At 37.3% G+C, this 14,751-nt stretch overlaps 1 protein-coding gene across 1 annotated transcript in view; it reads left to right on the top strand.

Moving 5' to 3' along the window:
* Nucleotides 1-14,751, top strand: part of LOC133607627 (neurexin-2-like) — a 416,009-nt gene that overhangs the window by 219,781 nt on the left and 181,477 nt on the right. Inside the window, exons 10-11 of the mRNA XM_061962447.1 lie at nucleotides 2,254-2,457; nucleotides 9,481-9,507. Of these exons, the coding sequence (XP_061818431.1) occupies nucleotides 2,254-2,457; nucleotides 9,481-9,507 (231 nt within the window). The remainder of the gene's footprint in view (nucleotides 1-2,253; nucleotides 2,458-9,480; nucleotides 9,508-14,751) is intronic.

The following is a 14,751-nucleotide window of genomic DNA, read 5'->3' as shown; positions in this document are numbered from 1 at the left end:
CACTAGACTTCGCCTCAGACTACGACTCAATCACAGGCAACGAAAGAAACATCATCATCCACGCAAAAAACTCCATTCTCATCCACAACAGTACACCATGGCAAAAAAAGAACAATGCAACATTTGACGTCACTATGGGAAGTTTTGACGGAGCAGAAACGTGTGAACTCGTTGGGAGTTTCCTCCTCTCCCAGCTCGCTAGCCTCAATCTGAACCTTGGTATTTACCGTGATGACGGACTGGCAGTGTGTCGCGCCTCGCCAAGGAGCAGCGAGAATACCAAGAAGCGCATATGCCAAATTTTCAAAGAGAACGGCCTACGGATCACGATTGAAGCCAACAAGCAAACCGTCAACTTTCTTGACGTCACTTTCAACCTGAGAAATAACAGCTACCAACCATTCACGAAACCCAACACAACACTCCAATACGTGCACCATGACAGCAACCACCCACCCGCCACCACGAAAAGAATACCTACCGGAATCAATAAAAGGCTATCGATGCTGTCATCTAGCAAAGCTGAATTTGACCAAGCAACCCCCCCGTACCAAAAAGCCCTTGATGAAAGCGGATACAATTTCACCCTCACCTATGAACCCACGCCAGGAAACCAGCCAAAAAAGAACAGAAAACGGAACGACATCATCTGGTACAACCCCCCATACAGCAAAAACGTCTCAACGAACATTGGACACAAATTCCTCAATCTGATTGACAAACACTTTCCCAAAGACAACATCCTAAGAAAAGTATTCAACAAGAACAACATTAAATTGAGCTACAGCTGCATGAACAATATACGACAAATCATCTCAAACCACAACAAAACAATTGCAAATGAGCCGTCGGTCCTCAGACAGAACGACTCCAAAACCAACAAAGGATGTAATTGTCGAAAGAAACCTGATTGCCCTCTCAACGGGGGGTGCTTACAAACATCAGTTGTCTACCAATCTAAGGTAATACGCAAGGACATTAACACATCCGACACATATGTAGGATTAACCGAGGGAGAATTCAAAACCAGATGGAACAATCACAAGGCTTCTTTCAGGAACAAAAACCTGCGAAATACCACAGAACTCAGCAAACACATTTGGGACCTCAAAGACAATAATGTTGAATATTCAATAACATGGCAAATTCTTGCATCCAGCACACCTTACAATAGTGGTAATAAAAGATGCAACCTATGCTTGAAAGAGAAACTGTTTATTATTTACCGTCCAGACCTGTCATCCCTCAACAAGCGCAGCGAAATTGTAACAGCATGCCGCCATAGACGGAAACACCTCCTAGGTAACACATGAGCCAATCACCACGCCCCTAGGCCAGCCTGTACCCACCCACTCTGTGCCCTATATAAACCATGGTATGCGAATGCTCCCATTAAAATCTCCTGACGATTGAGGGTACCCCCCCTCATGAAACAGGCCTGTAGAGATGAAATAGTCTTGTGATTTTTCCCCACACATACATATATATATATATATATATATATATATATATATATATATATATATATATATATATATATATATAAATAATCATATGTATAATCATATACAGTATATATGATTATATGATTATTACGCTACAGACCCCCATTTAACGGTATTTCTATTTCACTAGGATGATGCATTACGCTACAGACGATAATGATAACCCAGATAATGTCCAGGGTTTACCGCCCAAGTGAAGCTGGAGCTGGGATAGGCAACAGCACCCCCGGTGACGTGTGTGTGTGTAGCGTTTAGTGTAGCTTGCTACAATTCACTGGGGATAGCTTCCCCTGTAGTTTAGCTACATTTATTCGAGTAACTTGTAGCTCATAGTTTTCTACACTTTCCAAGTACCCGGTAGCTTGCCCATCACTGACTGCTTCCCATCCAACATGTTGTAGCTTGAGAGGTGCTGCAAAGAGGAATGGGTGAAACTGCCCAATAATAGATGTGTCAAGCTTGTGGCATCTTATTCAAAAATATTTGAGGCAATAATTGCTGCCAAAGGTGCATCAACAAAGTGTTGAGCAAAGGCTTTGAATACTTATGTACATGTGATTTTTGTTTTTGTTTTTTTATCTTTCATAAAATTTAAAAGCGCTGTGAATACTTTCTAGATGCTTTCTATATCACTTTTGTGATATACTGCAGTGCAAATGTACTTAAAGCAAATACGGCCTCTTACCCTAAAGACGAGCTACACACTGCCTGGTTCTCACGCCTAAATTGCTGTCTGTCCCCTGCACAGACGCCACTGTGGTGAGCTACGACGGCAGCATGTACCTGAAGGTGATGCTGCCCAGGACGCTGCACACGGAGGCCGAGGACGTGTCCCTGCGTTTCATGTCCCAGAGGGCCTTTGGGCTGCTGGTGGCCACCACGTCACAGCAGTCAGCAGACACCCTGCGCGTGGAGCTGGACGCGGGCCGACTCAAGCTGACGGTCAACTTGGGTAATGCTGCATCAGCAGATACGCCGGCAGATAATATCTCAGCTGACCTTTTTGCAGGAAGAGTCACCCCAGCTGGTGGTCTCCTGATATTAGTCTGCTGTCACACTCTCCCATACCATCATACTGTACAACTACAGTTGCTTTAAAAGGGACATACATCTCTTGATATTTCCTGGACTCTTTTTTTTTCCCCATTCAATTTAGCTCTAATTAGGGAATCGCATCACACAGATTGGGGGTTATTTTGATAACTAGGGATTGTGATAATCAGTGGCTGCGTTTGATTAGCATTCAGTAGCTTATTTACCGCTGCATGCACTTTCAAATGTAGGGTGCGCTACTTACAGTAGATATTGGTGTAAATTACACGTTAATGCAGATTAATCCACCATTATTATTCATCTGAATAACCCACCTGGAGTGCAGAATGACTCAAAATCCTAAAAATGTCTTTGGCAACTCATTTCGGGCAGTTTGTGCAAGTAGTGTTCCCAAAAAATGCATGGTGTATGCGGTAGTGGGAGGCTGCAGAACCTAACAAATCAATATGGAAGACGACAAACAACGTTTGAACCTATCTGGGAAATATGAGTATTTGGCACACGTAAAATAGCATTTTAATAACACACAATGATTAACAGGTCCACATTATTCTGATCTTTTTGTTTAGAAAAAATTATTTTTGTTTGCATGTACAGTCGTGGTCAAAAGTTTACATACACTTGTAAATAACATAATGTCATGGCTGTCTTTGGGTTTCCAATAATTTCTGCAACTCTTTTTTTTGTGATATAGTGATTAGAGCACATACTTGTTGGTTACAAAAAAACATTCACAAAGTTTGGTTCTTTTATGAATTTATTATGGGTCTACTGAAAATGTGACCAAATCTGCTGGGTCAAAAGTATACATACAAAAATGTTAATATCTGGTTACATGTCCCTTGGCAAGACCACAGAACTTTCTTCCAGAAGGTCTTGTCTTTGTCCATGTGATGTCAGATGAAATAAAAATTGAGCAATACCCAGCAATAAGTTTGGAGGAGAAAAGGTGAGGCCTTTAATCCCAGGAACACCTTTCCTACCATCAAGCATGGTGGTGGTAGTGTTATGCTTTGGGCCTGTTTTGCTGCCAATGGAACTGGTGCTTTACAGAGAGTAAGTGGGACAATGAAAAAAGAGGATTACCTCCAAATTCTTCAGGACAACCTAACATCATCAGCCCAGAGGTTGGGTCTTGGGTGCAGTTGGGTGTTCCAACAGGACAATGACCCCAAACACACGTCAAAAGTGGTAAAGGAATGGCTAAATCTGGCTAGAATTAAGGTTTTAGAATGGCCTTCCCAAAGTCCTGACTTAAATGTGTAGACAATGCTGAAGAAACAAGTCCATGTCAGAAAACCAACAAATGTAGCTGAACTGCACCATTTTTTCAAGAGAAGTGGTCAAAAATTCAACCAGAACCTTTGGATGGCTACCAAAAGTGCCTTGTTGCAGTGAAACTTGCCAAGGGACATGTAACCAAATATTAACATTGCTGTATGTATACTGTTGACCCAGCAGATTTGGTCACATTTTCAGTAGACCCATAATAAATTCATAAAAGAACCAAACTTCATGAATGTTTTTGTGACCAACAAGTATGTGCTCCAATCACTCTATCACAAAAAAATAAGAGTTGTAGAAATGATTGGAAACTCAAGACAGCCATGACATTATGTTCTTTACAAGTTAATGTAAACTTTTGACAACGACTGTACATGGTGTCAAAGGGGAACTGCACTTTTTTTGGAATAGTGCCTATTGTTCACAATCATGAGGATGTCGCGGTTGCTTGTGTAGTCCTTTGAGACACTTGTGATTAAGGGCTATATAAATAAACTTTGAATGATTGTTGATTATGAGAGACAAGAACACATGTCTTTTTTTCTTCTGGATTTTAAAGATGATAAACGCTTGGAAGATGCAGCTAATAATAGTCCTCTAAGACAACTTCAAAACCCTCCATTAACGTTTTATATACACACTGCAAGCCTATATAAAATTTAGTAACAGACACATTTATAACAATATGTAATATGTACAATATTTACCGTATTTTGGTCATTTTATGCACAGCCAAAATTAGTTATTCGGTGCATTTTTATTTCCATTTCCATAGCTGTCCTTTCCGACTTCCTACAACCAATTTGTTCCTACTCCCGAAATCAAAGGCGAGTGTGGTTTCTAATCATGGCAGACTTGGTAACAAACAAGAAAGACGACCATTTTTGGACAAATGAGGATTCATAACTTTATCTTTTTGAAAATAAAAATACGGAGGATGAACTGCTGCTAATAGAAGCGAGCACGAAAAAGAGGCTGAAACGTTGGAACAGACGGAGTGCGAAAGAGTGCGACATGGTCACGCTGCGAATCTGGAACTTTGAGCCAAGCTATGCCGAATTAATGGATTGTTTACCCAAATCAACTCAAAACATCCCCGGCCAGCTGGACCAAACGGACAACTGTCCATCGAGTGAGTCACACTTTATATTGATCATGGTACATGCATCACGGTACACTACAGTACATACGCTATCGACCTAGCTGTGTACAGACAAAATATGAAATGTGGGCTAATACTTTACAGATACGGTCCCATGATTGGTTATGTTTTTCAGTCAGTACAGATTGGTGTCCTATCGCAATGTTGTGCATTACAAACTCAAACGTGTTTCGTGCTGACGTAGAAGCTAGCTTTACGTAGTTAACTGTTACGGCTAATACCCTAGCACGCCAATGTCTTACTACGCTAGAATAAGAGTTCCTCCCAGTGTTCGCTCTTACAATAACAGTGTCACTACAGTTTGGTTATTACACAGGTAACGGAATGTAAATGAAAAAACTATTTTTGACATTTTTTGAATGCATCTTTAAAGTGATTTAGAGGTAGGATGGATTGCTCCCATTAGCTGCATTGCTAGCCAGCAAGAATGAGCCAATTTTTAGGTTGGAATGCGGAAAAAAACAAAATACTTTTGTCTTCTTGTCTCTCATAAGGATTGTGAACGATAGTCAAAATTCCAAAAACAAAAAGTGAGTCACCCTTTAAAGGTGATTAATTATCAATTAACTAATTACTTCCCTCTTTTTCTTGAGGCGCTTTGCTCAAGCAAAATGAAACACCATTAATATTAGGGATGTGAATGTTGCAACAACTCACAATTTGACTCGATTCTGAGTCTTGGTGTGTCGTTTCAATTCAGAATCGATTCTCGATTTAAATCCATTCTGGCAATATTAAATTTAGTATTAAAATTATTGTAAAACTTTTCAAAATGTTTTGAGTTACAAAAGTATATCTTGGCTGCTATATACATGAAGTGAGTATGTGCGGAGATGTCCTAGAAATGTATTTTTAAAACTGATTTTTTTAAATCAATTTTCTAAAATTATTAATCGATTTAGAGTCGGAATGAATAGGAATCGCGATTCAGATGTGAATCGTTTTTTTCTCAACACTCATAGTTACAGTAATATAGCTTAGTAATGGATGATATGTAATTTTGAATGATACAAATTAATCCACAGCAACCACTGTGATTGGAGGGGAACTTCACTTTTTGGGGAATTTCGTTCACAATCATTAATGAGAAACAAGATGACGGGTGTATTTAAAAAAAAAGAAGCATTTTAACTCGTAAATAAATTTAAATACAAGTCTGCTTACAATGGAGCCAATGGGAGGTCCTCTATTCCGTCATCCGCTATAAATCCCTCTCTATAACCATCCAAAAATCGCCAACAATACTCCATTTACCTTTCGTGAATATTTACCAAGCATTAGCTATATTGTCATTATAAACGCTAACGCAGACAAACTATTTATAGCAGCACCGTGATCAAAGAGAGGTAACTATCTTGTGCTGCTATGTAGACATGATTGACTGGTGAGCTTCTTTCTCGTCTCGAAGCTGGTGAAAGTGTATCATGGATCATAAATAATGCCTCTCACCTTGATAGTATAAGGATGAGGACATACTCCGACGAGTTGGTCAACTTTGGCATCCAATTTAAACCCCGAAATGGCGAGAAAGACACGAAAAGTCGCTTGGTCTTTGCTTGGTTCAACCACCACTTTTTTTTCGCAAGGATTATGAGTCATTTTTCATCTGGGAACATCCCAGCAATCAAAGAAAAAGAAAAAGCAGTCGGCATCCTAGTGACAGCAGATAGTAATCAGTAAAGTTGTCAAAGGAAAAAGCGAACGTTGTGATGCCTTTTTTAAATTAATGCGCCGCCGTATGCTTAAAATTATCAAAATACGTAAATATTAAATGTTATTTTGAATGTGCCTGTTACTACATTACATGTATACTTAAAGCATGTACTTTATATGAAACCTTAATGGAGGTGTTTGAATGTTTTTTAAGCGCTTAATAGGCAGAATAAAGCGGATCCCGTAGGCTCCATTGTAAGAGGATGTTTGATCGCATTTATTTACAATTTAGAATGCATTAAAAAAGATATATATGATGTATATTTGTCCTACGTAAGGATTGTGAATAATAGGCAAAATTCCCCCCAAAAAGTTAAGTTTTCCTGATTAAAATTGTAAATCATTTATTAGCTCTATTGCATTGCAATGCATTAGCATTATTTTATTTATACAAAGTTTAAATGTCGCCTGCTTGTGTCGTTTTTGTGCTTTAAGTAATTTAACAACCGGGATTAATTAAAGCATTTGAGGTCTTAATTTTTTATATGTAAAATATGCAATTATGTTCCGTTATTGTAAATGTTTCAATAATTATAATAATAAAAAAAAAAATATATATATATATATATATATTCACATGATCAGAATTGTCTAAAAATGAGAGTGTAAGTCATTTTAAATGTCTTTGTGATGTTATTATAGTTTTTTGGCATATAGCACAAGAGATTGTTGCCTTTTTAAGCAACTATGGTCTTCTCTTTCTGTCTCTGCCTGTCTCACACTCTGTTGTCTGTCTGTCTCGCTCTCTCTCGCTCTCTCTGAGTTCATGCTGTGGTCAGGTCCCGTCTGACCGTCTCTCAGCTCTTTCAGCCCTTCAATGGCTTGTCTGCAGTTCAAGGAGAAGGCAGTCAGAGACCACATTTATCATCACGTGCCACATATTACTCTTAGAACGCACACGTGGCCATTGTACGGACTTGGCCACTTCACGTACACAGGCCCGTCACGTTTAGAGTTGTCTCGCTGGGATCGGGGTGCCATTGATGCACACACACACACACACACACACACACACACACACACACACACACACACACACACACACACACACACACACACACTGTGGTCTCTGGCTGTCTGTATCCACTGCTCTGTGATGGTTGACAGCTCGAGAGCACTTCTCAGCCACGTGATGTAGCCTATTCATGCACTTGCATGGGTTTCATTATTCACAACATGCAAAAAATTAGTGAGCAGGGATCTATTTCCAGCCCAAGTGAATTATATATAGGATTTTAGATGACATTAAGCGCTTGTAGGCTCAGGCAAATGGCAGCTGACCGCAGTGTCAGGTTCAGCGTGGCTGCAGGTTGTGCAAATCGCCTCTTTCCTCTGCAGTTACCGTGCAAAAAGCATTAGCACCATGCAGACCCTCACTATGAGCAGGGAACATCTCAGCTCACTTCAGTGCAACGGTGAAGAAGAAGCTTGGTTGACTTGGGAAAACACATAGTCAAATATTTGATTAGGAAAAACAATATAGCAATTGAATTAATGAATTGATTAATTAATTAATTTTTTTTAATCAAGTCTTTCAGTCTGCTAGCTATACCTCCTGTATTTTACACACTGACAGGTCAAAATATTAAGTACACCTGCACAATGTACTACGGTCCAAAAGAAACATTTAATGTCAGGAGAGGTTTTCATTGATCAATATGTTCAATATTTGTATTTTCTCGAAATGGCACCAGTAGACTTCAGGGGAAGGGCAGCAGCTTGGAAAAATAAAAATAAACAGATTTTATTATTTTTTTCCCCCCAAAAAACTGCAGAGCTAATTTCCGATATATTTAAAGGCAATTTTTAGGTCTCACTGTAAACAAGTAAACAGCTGAAAGCCGATTCAGAAAATTTAAAAAAACACAATGGCCTATGCATTTGATTATTAGATTTGTTTTCGTACAATGTGATGGATAACTTACTTTATCATAGGTCAAGGTGACAAGCAGATATTTATTTATTTTAGAGTTTGTACATACAATTTTTTTTTCTACCTGAGTTATTACATTAAAAATGATAAGTACTTTATTGACGCATTCAGTTCCAGTATTTCACAGACCACATGAACTGATGCTGCAGGCCAAATACATGATATACACAATAAATGAAACTGGTGTGGTACTGCAGCTGAATTATCTTATTCAGCAAACTTGAAGCATAATTATAAACATGCTGATAATAAGTGACATTGTGGAGGGGTACCTAATGAAGTGTCCAGTGAGTGATATGAAAGACAGGATTTAGAGACACGTGAGCTCTAAAAAGGTCCTAAACTGACATGGCAGGAGCATGTGGAGGTATTTTAGCTGTTGTGGCCATTACCTCCACTTCCAATGTATAGGCCATTGTGTTGAGTCTATGCGTTTTGCACAGCAGCTATACCGCACCATCCCCAAAGCGAGTATCACCATGGTAACTGCCATCTACTCTCCGAATCCAGCCGACCCAATCCGAGGTGGTAACAGTGCGAGGGAAACGAGTGTTTCACCTCTTCTTTCAAAGTGCTCATTGATCGGCTACATTCCCCCGTAGCGCACGCTGAGATGTTCCCTTCCGTTCACTGTTTCTTCTCTTAATGACATTTGCACAGCGGGAGGGAGGAAAGTGGCGCTTTAGACTCTCGAGGCTGTCCCCGGATGGTGGGCTCTGAGAAGCACTCACGTGTTCTGCAGAATTGTACCATGAAGGATGTGAAATATGCTCTCCTCCCTTTTTTATTTCCTTCTGTTAATCTCACCATTTCACTCTCTTTCTCACCAGATTGTATCAGGATAGACTGTAACCTCAGTAAGTGTCTCCTACCGTTTTTACACTATTGTGATGACAAACAAAACACAGCTGCTCTTATGTGAAGCTAACATCCTTGTGCCCTACAGTGTATGCCTAATTCTCACCAGACAGAATATCGGTTACGCCTGCATTATCCAATGCTATCAACACGTGGGGTCTATGAAATAACTCATTTTTATTTCATTTTCCACAATATGTTTGTTATTGTAGTTGTAGTTTGCAGTGATGTGAAGTTGCACCGCATCATACTGTACTGTCTTTTTTTAAACTAAATAGAGTAATGAAAATATTAGACACATTTCACAATATTATGTAGTGCACCTCCGAATCTTTGTAAAGTGCAATCAATATTATTGATAAACCGCTATTTTTGATGAAAAATAGATCCCTCTGGTTTCAGATTGGGCAGGTGTTTAGTTGAATTATTATTGTTATTAATATTAGTAGTAGTAATAGCAGTTTTAGTTTAGTTTTTTTAAATAATTTACTTTCTTGCAATAACCTTGGAATGGCAGGATAAAAAATTGTGCCAAACAGTTTAAGAATATGAATAATAGTATGTGTAATGGTAATCATCCATCCATCCATTTTCTACCGCTTATTCCCTTTTGGGGTCGCGGGGGGCGCTGATTGAAATAATAAATGTAATTGTACTATAAATAATAATAGTTGTTATTATTATTAATATTACTATTATTATTATGGATGTTTTACAATACTAATAGTAATACCAACAATAATGCCAATTATTATTATTGTTATTATTATTATTATTATCATTATATTACTGTCATCATTAATAACAATAATACCAATAACAATTTTATGTTTATAATAAAATTCATAAATATATGTATTATGTGTAAAAAATAAATGTAATAATTAAATTATAATAATATCATAGGAATTTTAATACCCACCATTAATTTTGTTTTTATTTTTGTTTTATTATTATAAGCATTAGTAGTCGTAGTAATTACAATAATTATTATTATAATGGTTGCAATGATAATTATTATTACATCAATTATTATCATTAATATTATTATTATTGATGTTTTTACAAGAATATTAATAAAATACCTATTGTTATTATTATTATTATAAAACTAATAATATTTTTAATTCCCTACTAATAACTATTACATTAATCAATATATTTATTATTTAAAAAATATAGAAAGATTATACAGTATAATAATTTAATAGGAATTATAATAATCATTGCTAATGTTGTATTATCAATATTATTATCATTGTTATTATTATTATTAATACATTAATATTAGTATTATATTTTCAATATGCTTTTATTTTTCCGTTTTTTTTTTAAATTATTTTTTTAATAATTTACTTTCTTGCAATAACCTTTTTTTGGGAATGGCAGGATTTTCAATCCCGGTCTTGTTTTTTTTACAAACGTTTGTATGATAATACAAGTGCACCTACTATTGAAGTTATTTTCTAAGGCCATGCCTTTGCCTTTCATTGATCTACATTTGAGTGTAAATGTATACATCCAATATATTCCACACTTGGCATCCAATATACCGGTAGTCCTGTGACCAATTAGCTCACATTACTGATGTCTGTCGATAATAGCGTCAGTAAACAGCATTTATCTTTTGTGAGAAAAGCCAGACTCATCCTCAATTTAGACATGGCGCCGTTTTGCTAATCCCACTCTAGCAGCAGAGCTGGAGATTATACTGCCGTGCATCTAATCAATAGATGAGTATGAGACAAGATTATCAGGGCCATCAGGAGGAAGATAGCACTGCTTGCTGCCAATTCATCCCATTTAGAGCCGGCTCTCTCACTGCTGAAAGATGATCTATTTATAGATGCTTTAATCATGATATGTCTGGTGGAATACTCTTATGCAAATTTAACTGAATGCATGTTTGAATCGAACCAGTCATCCTGCATCACCACTCATTTGCTATTCTGCGTTAATGCAAGATGACGTAGCCACTTTCATCGGTAACTGTTAAAGACTAGGTCAGCCTAAAACTACACCATCCAGTATGTTGGAGAGAGAAACATAATACAATTAATCACATATTAAAAATAAATGACTTTATTGTATTTTTTTATGGAATGGATTCATTAGACTATTTTGGAGTTATTGCTGTTACCTGAAAGATGCAGTCTTGACTACAGCGCCAAAAAGCACCCTCTCTGATATATACCATGCAAAATGTCTATGGATTCTATGTAAAGTCATCACAATATTTGATTGCCAGCCAAAAGCTATTCATGTAGGATTTATGAAAACAATAGCATCCACTTTTGACTATGTATTTGCAGTATGTACCGGTATGTTGTTTTATTTAACAGGATGCAGCATGCTCAACATCAAACAAATCTTTAGAAAACAGGTTCTTAACCTTTTTGACAGGGGTCCTCAAACTACGGCCCGCGGGCCGCATTCGGCCCGCCAGCGTCCAAAATCAGGCCAGCAGGAAGTCCCAAGTATAAAAAAAAAAAAAGTTGTCTTTTTTTTTTCTCTTTTTTTTTTCTGTCTTTTCTTATCCACTTTGTACCGCTTGCTACTCACGGTGTCTCCTAGCCGCTCAGGCAAATCATATTGTCTAAAAATGCATTTTCTCATCGATAACGTGACATCATCGCGCGCGCGCAGAAAGTGCGCTATATATATATCATATATATATATATATATATATATATATATATATATATATATAAATAAATATGTGTATATATATATATATATATATATATATATATATATATAAATAAATGTGTGTATATATATATATATATATATATATATATATGTATGTGTATATATATATATATATATATATGTATGTGTGTGTATATATATATATATATATATATATATATATATATATATATATATATATATATATATACAGCCCGGCCCCCGGCCAAATTGTTTTAACCCAATGCGGCCCCCGAGTCAAAAAGTTTGGGGACCCCTGCTTTTTGACCTCGGGGCCCAACCTTTCCACGACAGAGGGGTCCAGGGCCCGCTAAAATACTAACACTGGATTAGTAATCTTGCTCTTGACTTTAATCGTATTTAATAATTATATCTAACTTACTTACAGTTTAACAGAATAAACTTTGTCAAATGATATGAAAGCATTTGTTAATCACAAAGTTTATTATTAAGGTTTAATCAGGCTGATTACCCAAATAAATAATACTGTAATCAAATATACTGCAAAAGAAGGAACTCATACAAACTGATGAAAAATAGGTGTTGATACAATTACTCAGAGTTGAAATAAATTACTTCTAACTAAATGAATTTAAAAAAGTTATTAATGTGTTTCTTATCTAAGTTAAAGTGCAAATGACAATACAGCTTCATCACTTTAGTCATTATATTTGCGGTTAAGAAACTTCTTTGTAACTTTAGCTCCAGACTTCTGTTTGTTTGATATTGTCATTACTACCACAAGTGGCGGAAAAGTGTATTACAACTGTGCACCATACGGACCATTTTTTGCCGGCCCTCACAGGGGTGCTAGCGACCCTATGGTTAATAAATACTGCTTTAGAGCATATTGGGCGTTAAATCACCAAAAATGATTCCCGGGCGCGGCCACCGCTGCTGCTTACAGCTCCCCTCAAATCCCAGGGGGTGATCAAGGGGGATGGGTCAAATGCAGAGAATAATTTTGCCACACCTAGTGTGTGTGTGACAATCATGGGTACTTTAACTTAACTTACCGGTAACTTTACCAGTGGTACATCCAAGGTTCATCCAGTTGTTTGTGCACCTGTTGAGATTTAGAATACATTTTTCCTATTGAAAATATAAAATATCCATAAGGCCGTTTTAAGTAACATTTTAAGATATTCAATTGTCAAGTGTAAAAAGAAGATAGCGGCTGTATGACAAAACAGTTACATAAAAGATGAAATATTAAAGACGTGTAGAGAGAAGAGACGTTTATTTCAAGTGTAAACAGAAGTTAACTCGCATTATTACTTTAAGGTGATTTTGTCTTGTTGCTTTATTCATGTTTTACTGAGCAGCCATGGCAAATATGTGTTGCAATAGTTTACATGTTCTATAGTGTGGTAATCAACACACATTTCCTCTCGGACAGTGGTTCTCAAACTAACTACCGCCCCAGAAAACACTTGGCTCTCCAATTACCACCATAATGACCCACATTAAAATAGAGTAGCACAGTAGGCCTAAGTATTCATTAAAACAAGCCAGGGTTTTTTATTTAACAAGTATTATTGATATTTTTTGCCAGTATAACATTACACACGATGCACAAACAACATCAAACAATTGATACAACAAAAACAGAACACATTTACAGACTTCTTTTGGCGTACCACTAGATGAAGCCACTAGTGGTATTCGTACCACAATTTGAGAACCACTGCTCTAGGTAATGGTGCCCGGGTTGAGACCCTCTTTTGGCCTCCCCCTCATCCTTGCGTGGCCCCTAGGGAATGTTTGTGTACCTTTGTGTGGCGGCATCATAAAAAAGTAAAAAATTCCATGTCAGACACCTTTTTTTTTTTAAATCAAATGTTTAATTCTACAAGCTAAAATAATATTGTATTCTTGTAATGTTGTCTCATGGTGATCTATTGATTTGATTAGGGTCATATTTATTGGATAGTTAATGTTGCATTTGGACATATTTGGGTGCAAATAATCAATCTATTATACTGATAGGAGTGTATCAATGCAGGTAAGTCGCGCGCAAGTGTGTTTTTTTGTGTGTGCACGTGTGGGTGTGTTGCGCTGCAGTGAACAGTAAAATACAGAACAATTCTGGAAAAACAGTTAAAAGTGCAGACATGGCATGGAAAAATATTTTTGGAAAAAAGGGTGTTGTCTTATGATACCTCAGCCCAGTCACGTGCTCCTCTCCTCCAGCAGGTGGCACTGTACCAACATGGAAAGAATGCCTGAGCACTTATCATGTGCACCACAGCATTTATCTCCAAAGGAACTTATTAACCCAACAGCTGTAATGATGGATGCATGATTTGTTGAATAATTTTATGAGGAACAAAATTAGAGGCACACAATTAGCTGCCTAAATTATTTAGCAGAAATCATTTGCGGGGGGGGGGGGGGAATTATAGTTTACACAAACTTGATTACAGAATGAAGACTTCATATCCACTAAGCAGGGGTCTAGACTGTTTGAAAATGGGAATTGGGGACACAGCCCATCTGCAGCATCAAGACAAGCCAAGCACAGCTGGAAA

The sequence above is a fragment of the Nerophis lumbriciformis genome, linkage group LG09 (genome assembly GCF_033978685.3).
Source record: "Nerophis lumbriciformis linkage group LG09, RoL_Nlum_v2.1, whole genome shotgun sequence".
Classification (NCBI taxonomy): domain Eukaryota; kingdom Metazoa; phylum Chordata; class Actinopteri; order Syngnathiformes; family Syngnathidae; genus Nerophis; species Nerophis lumbriciformis.
This window is presented reverse-complemented; position numbering and strand designations above follow the sequence as displayed.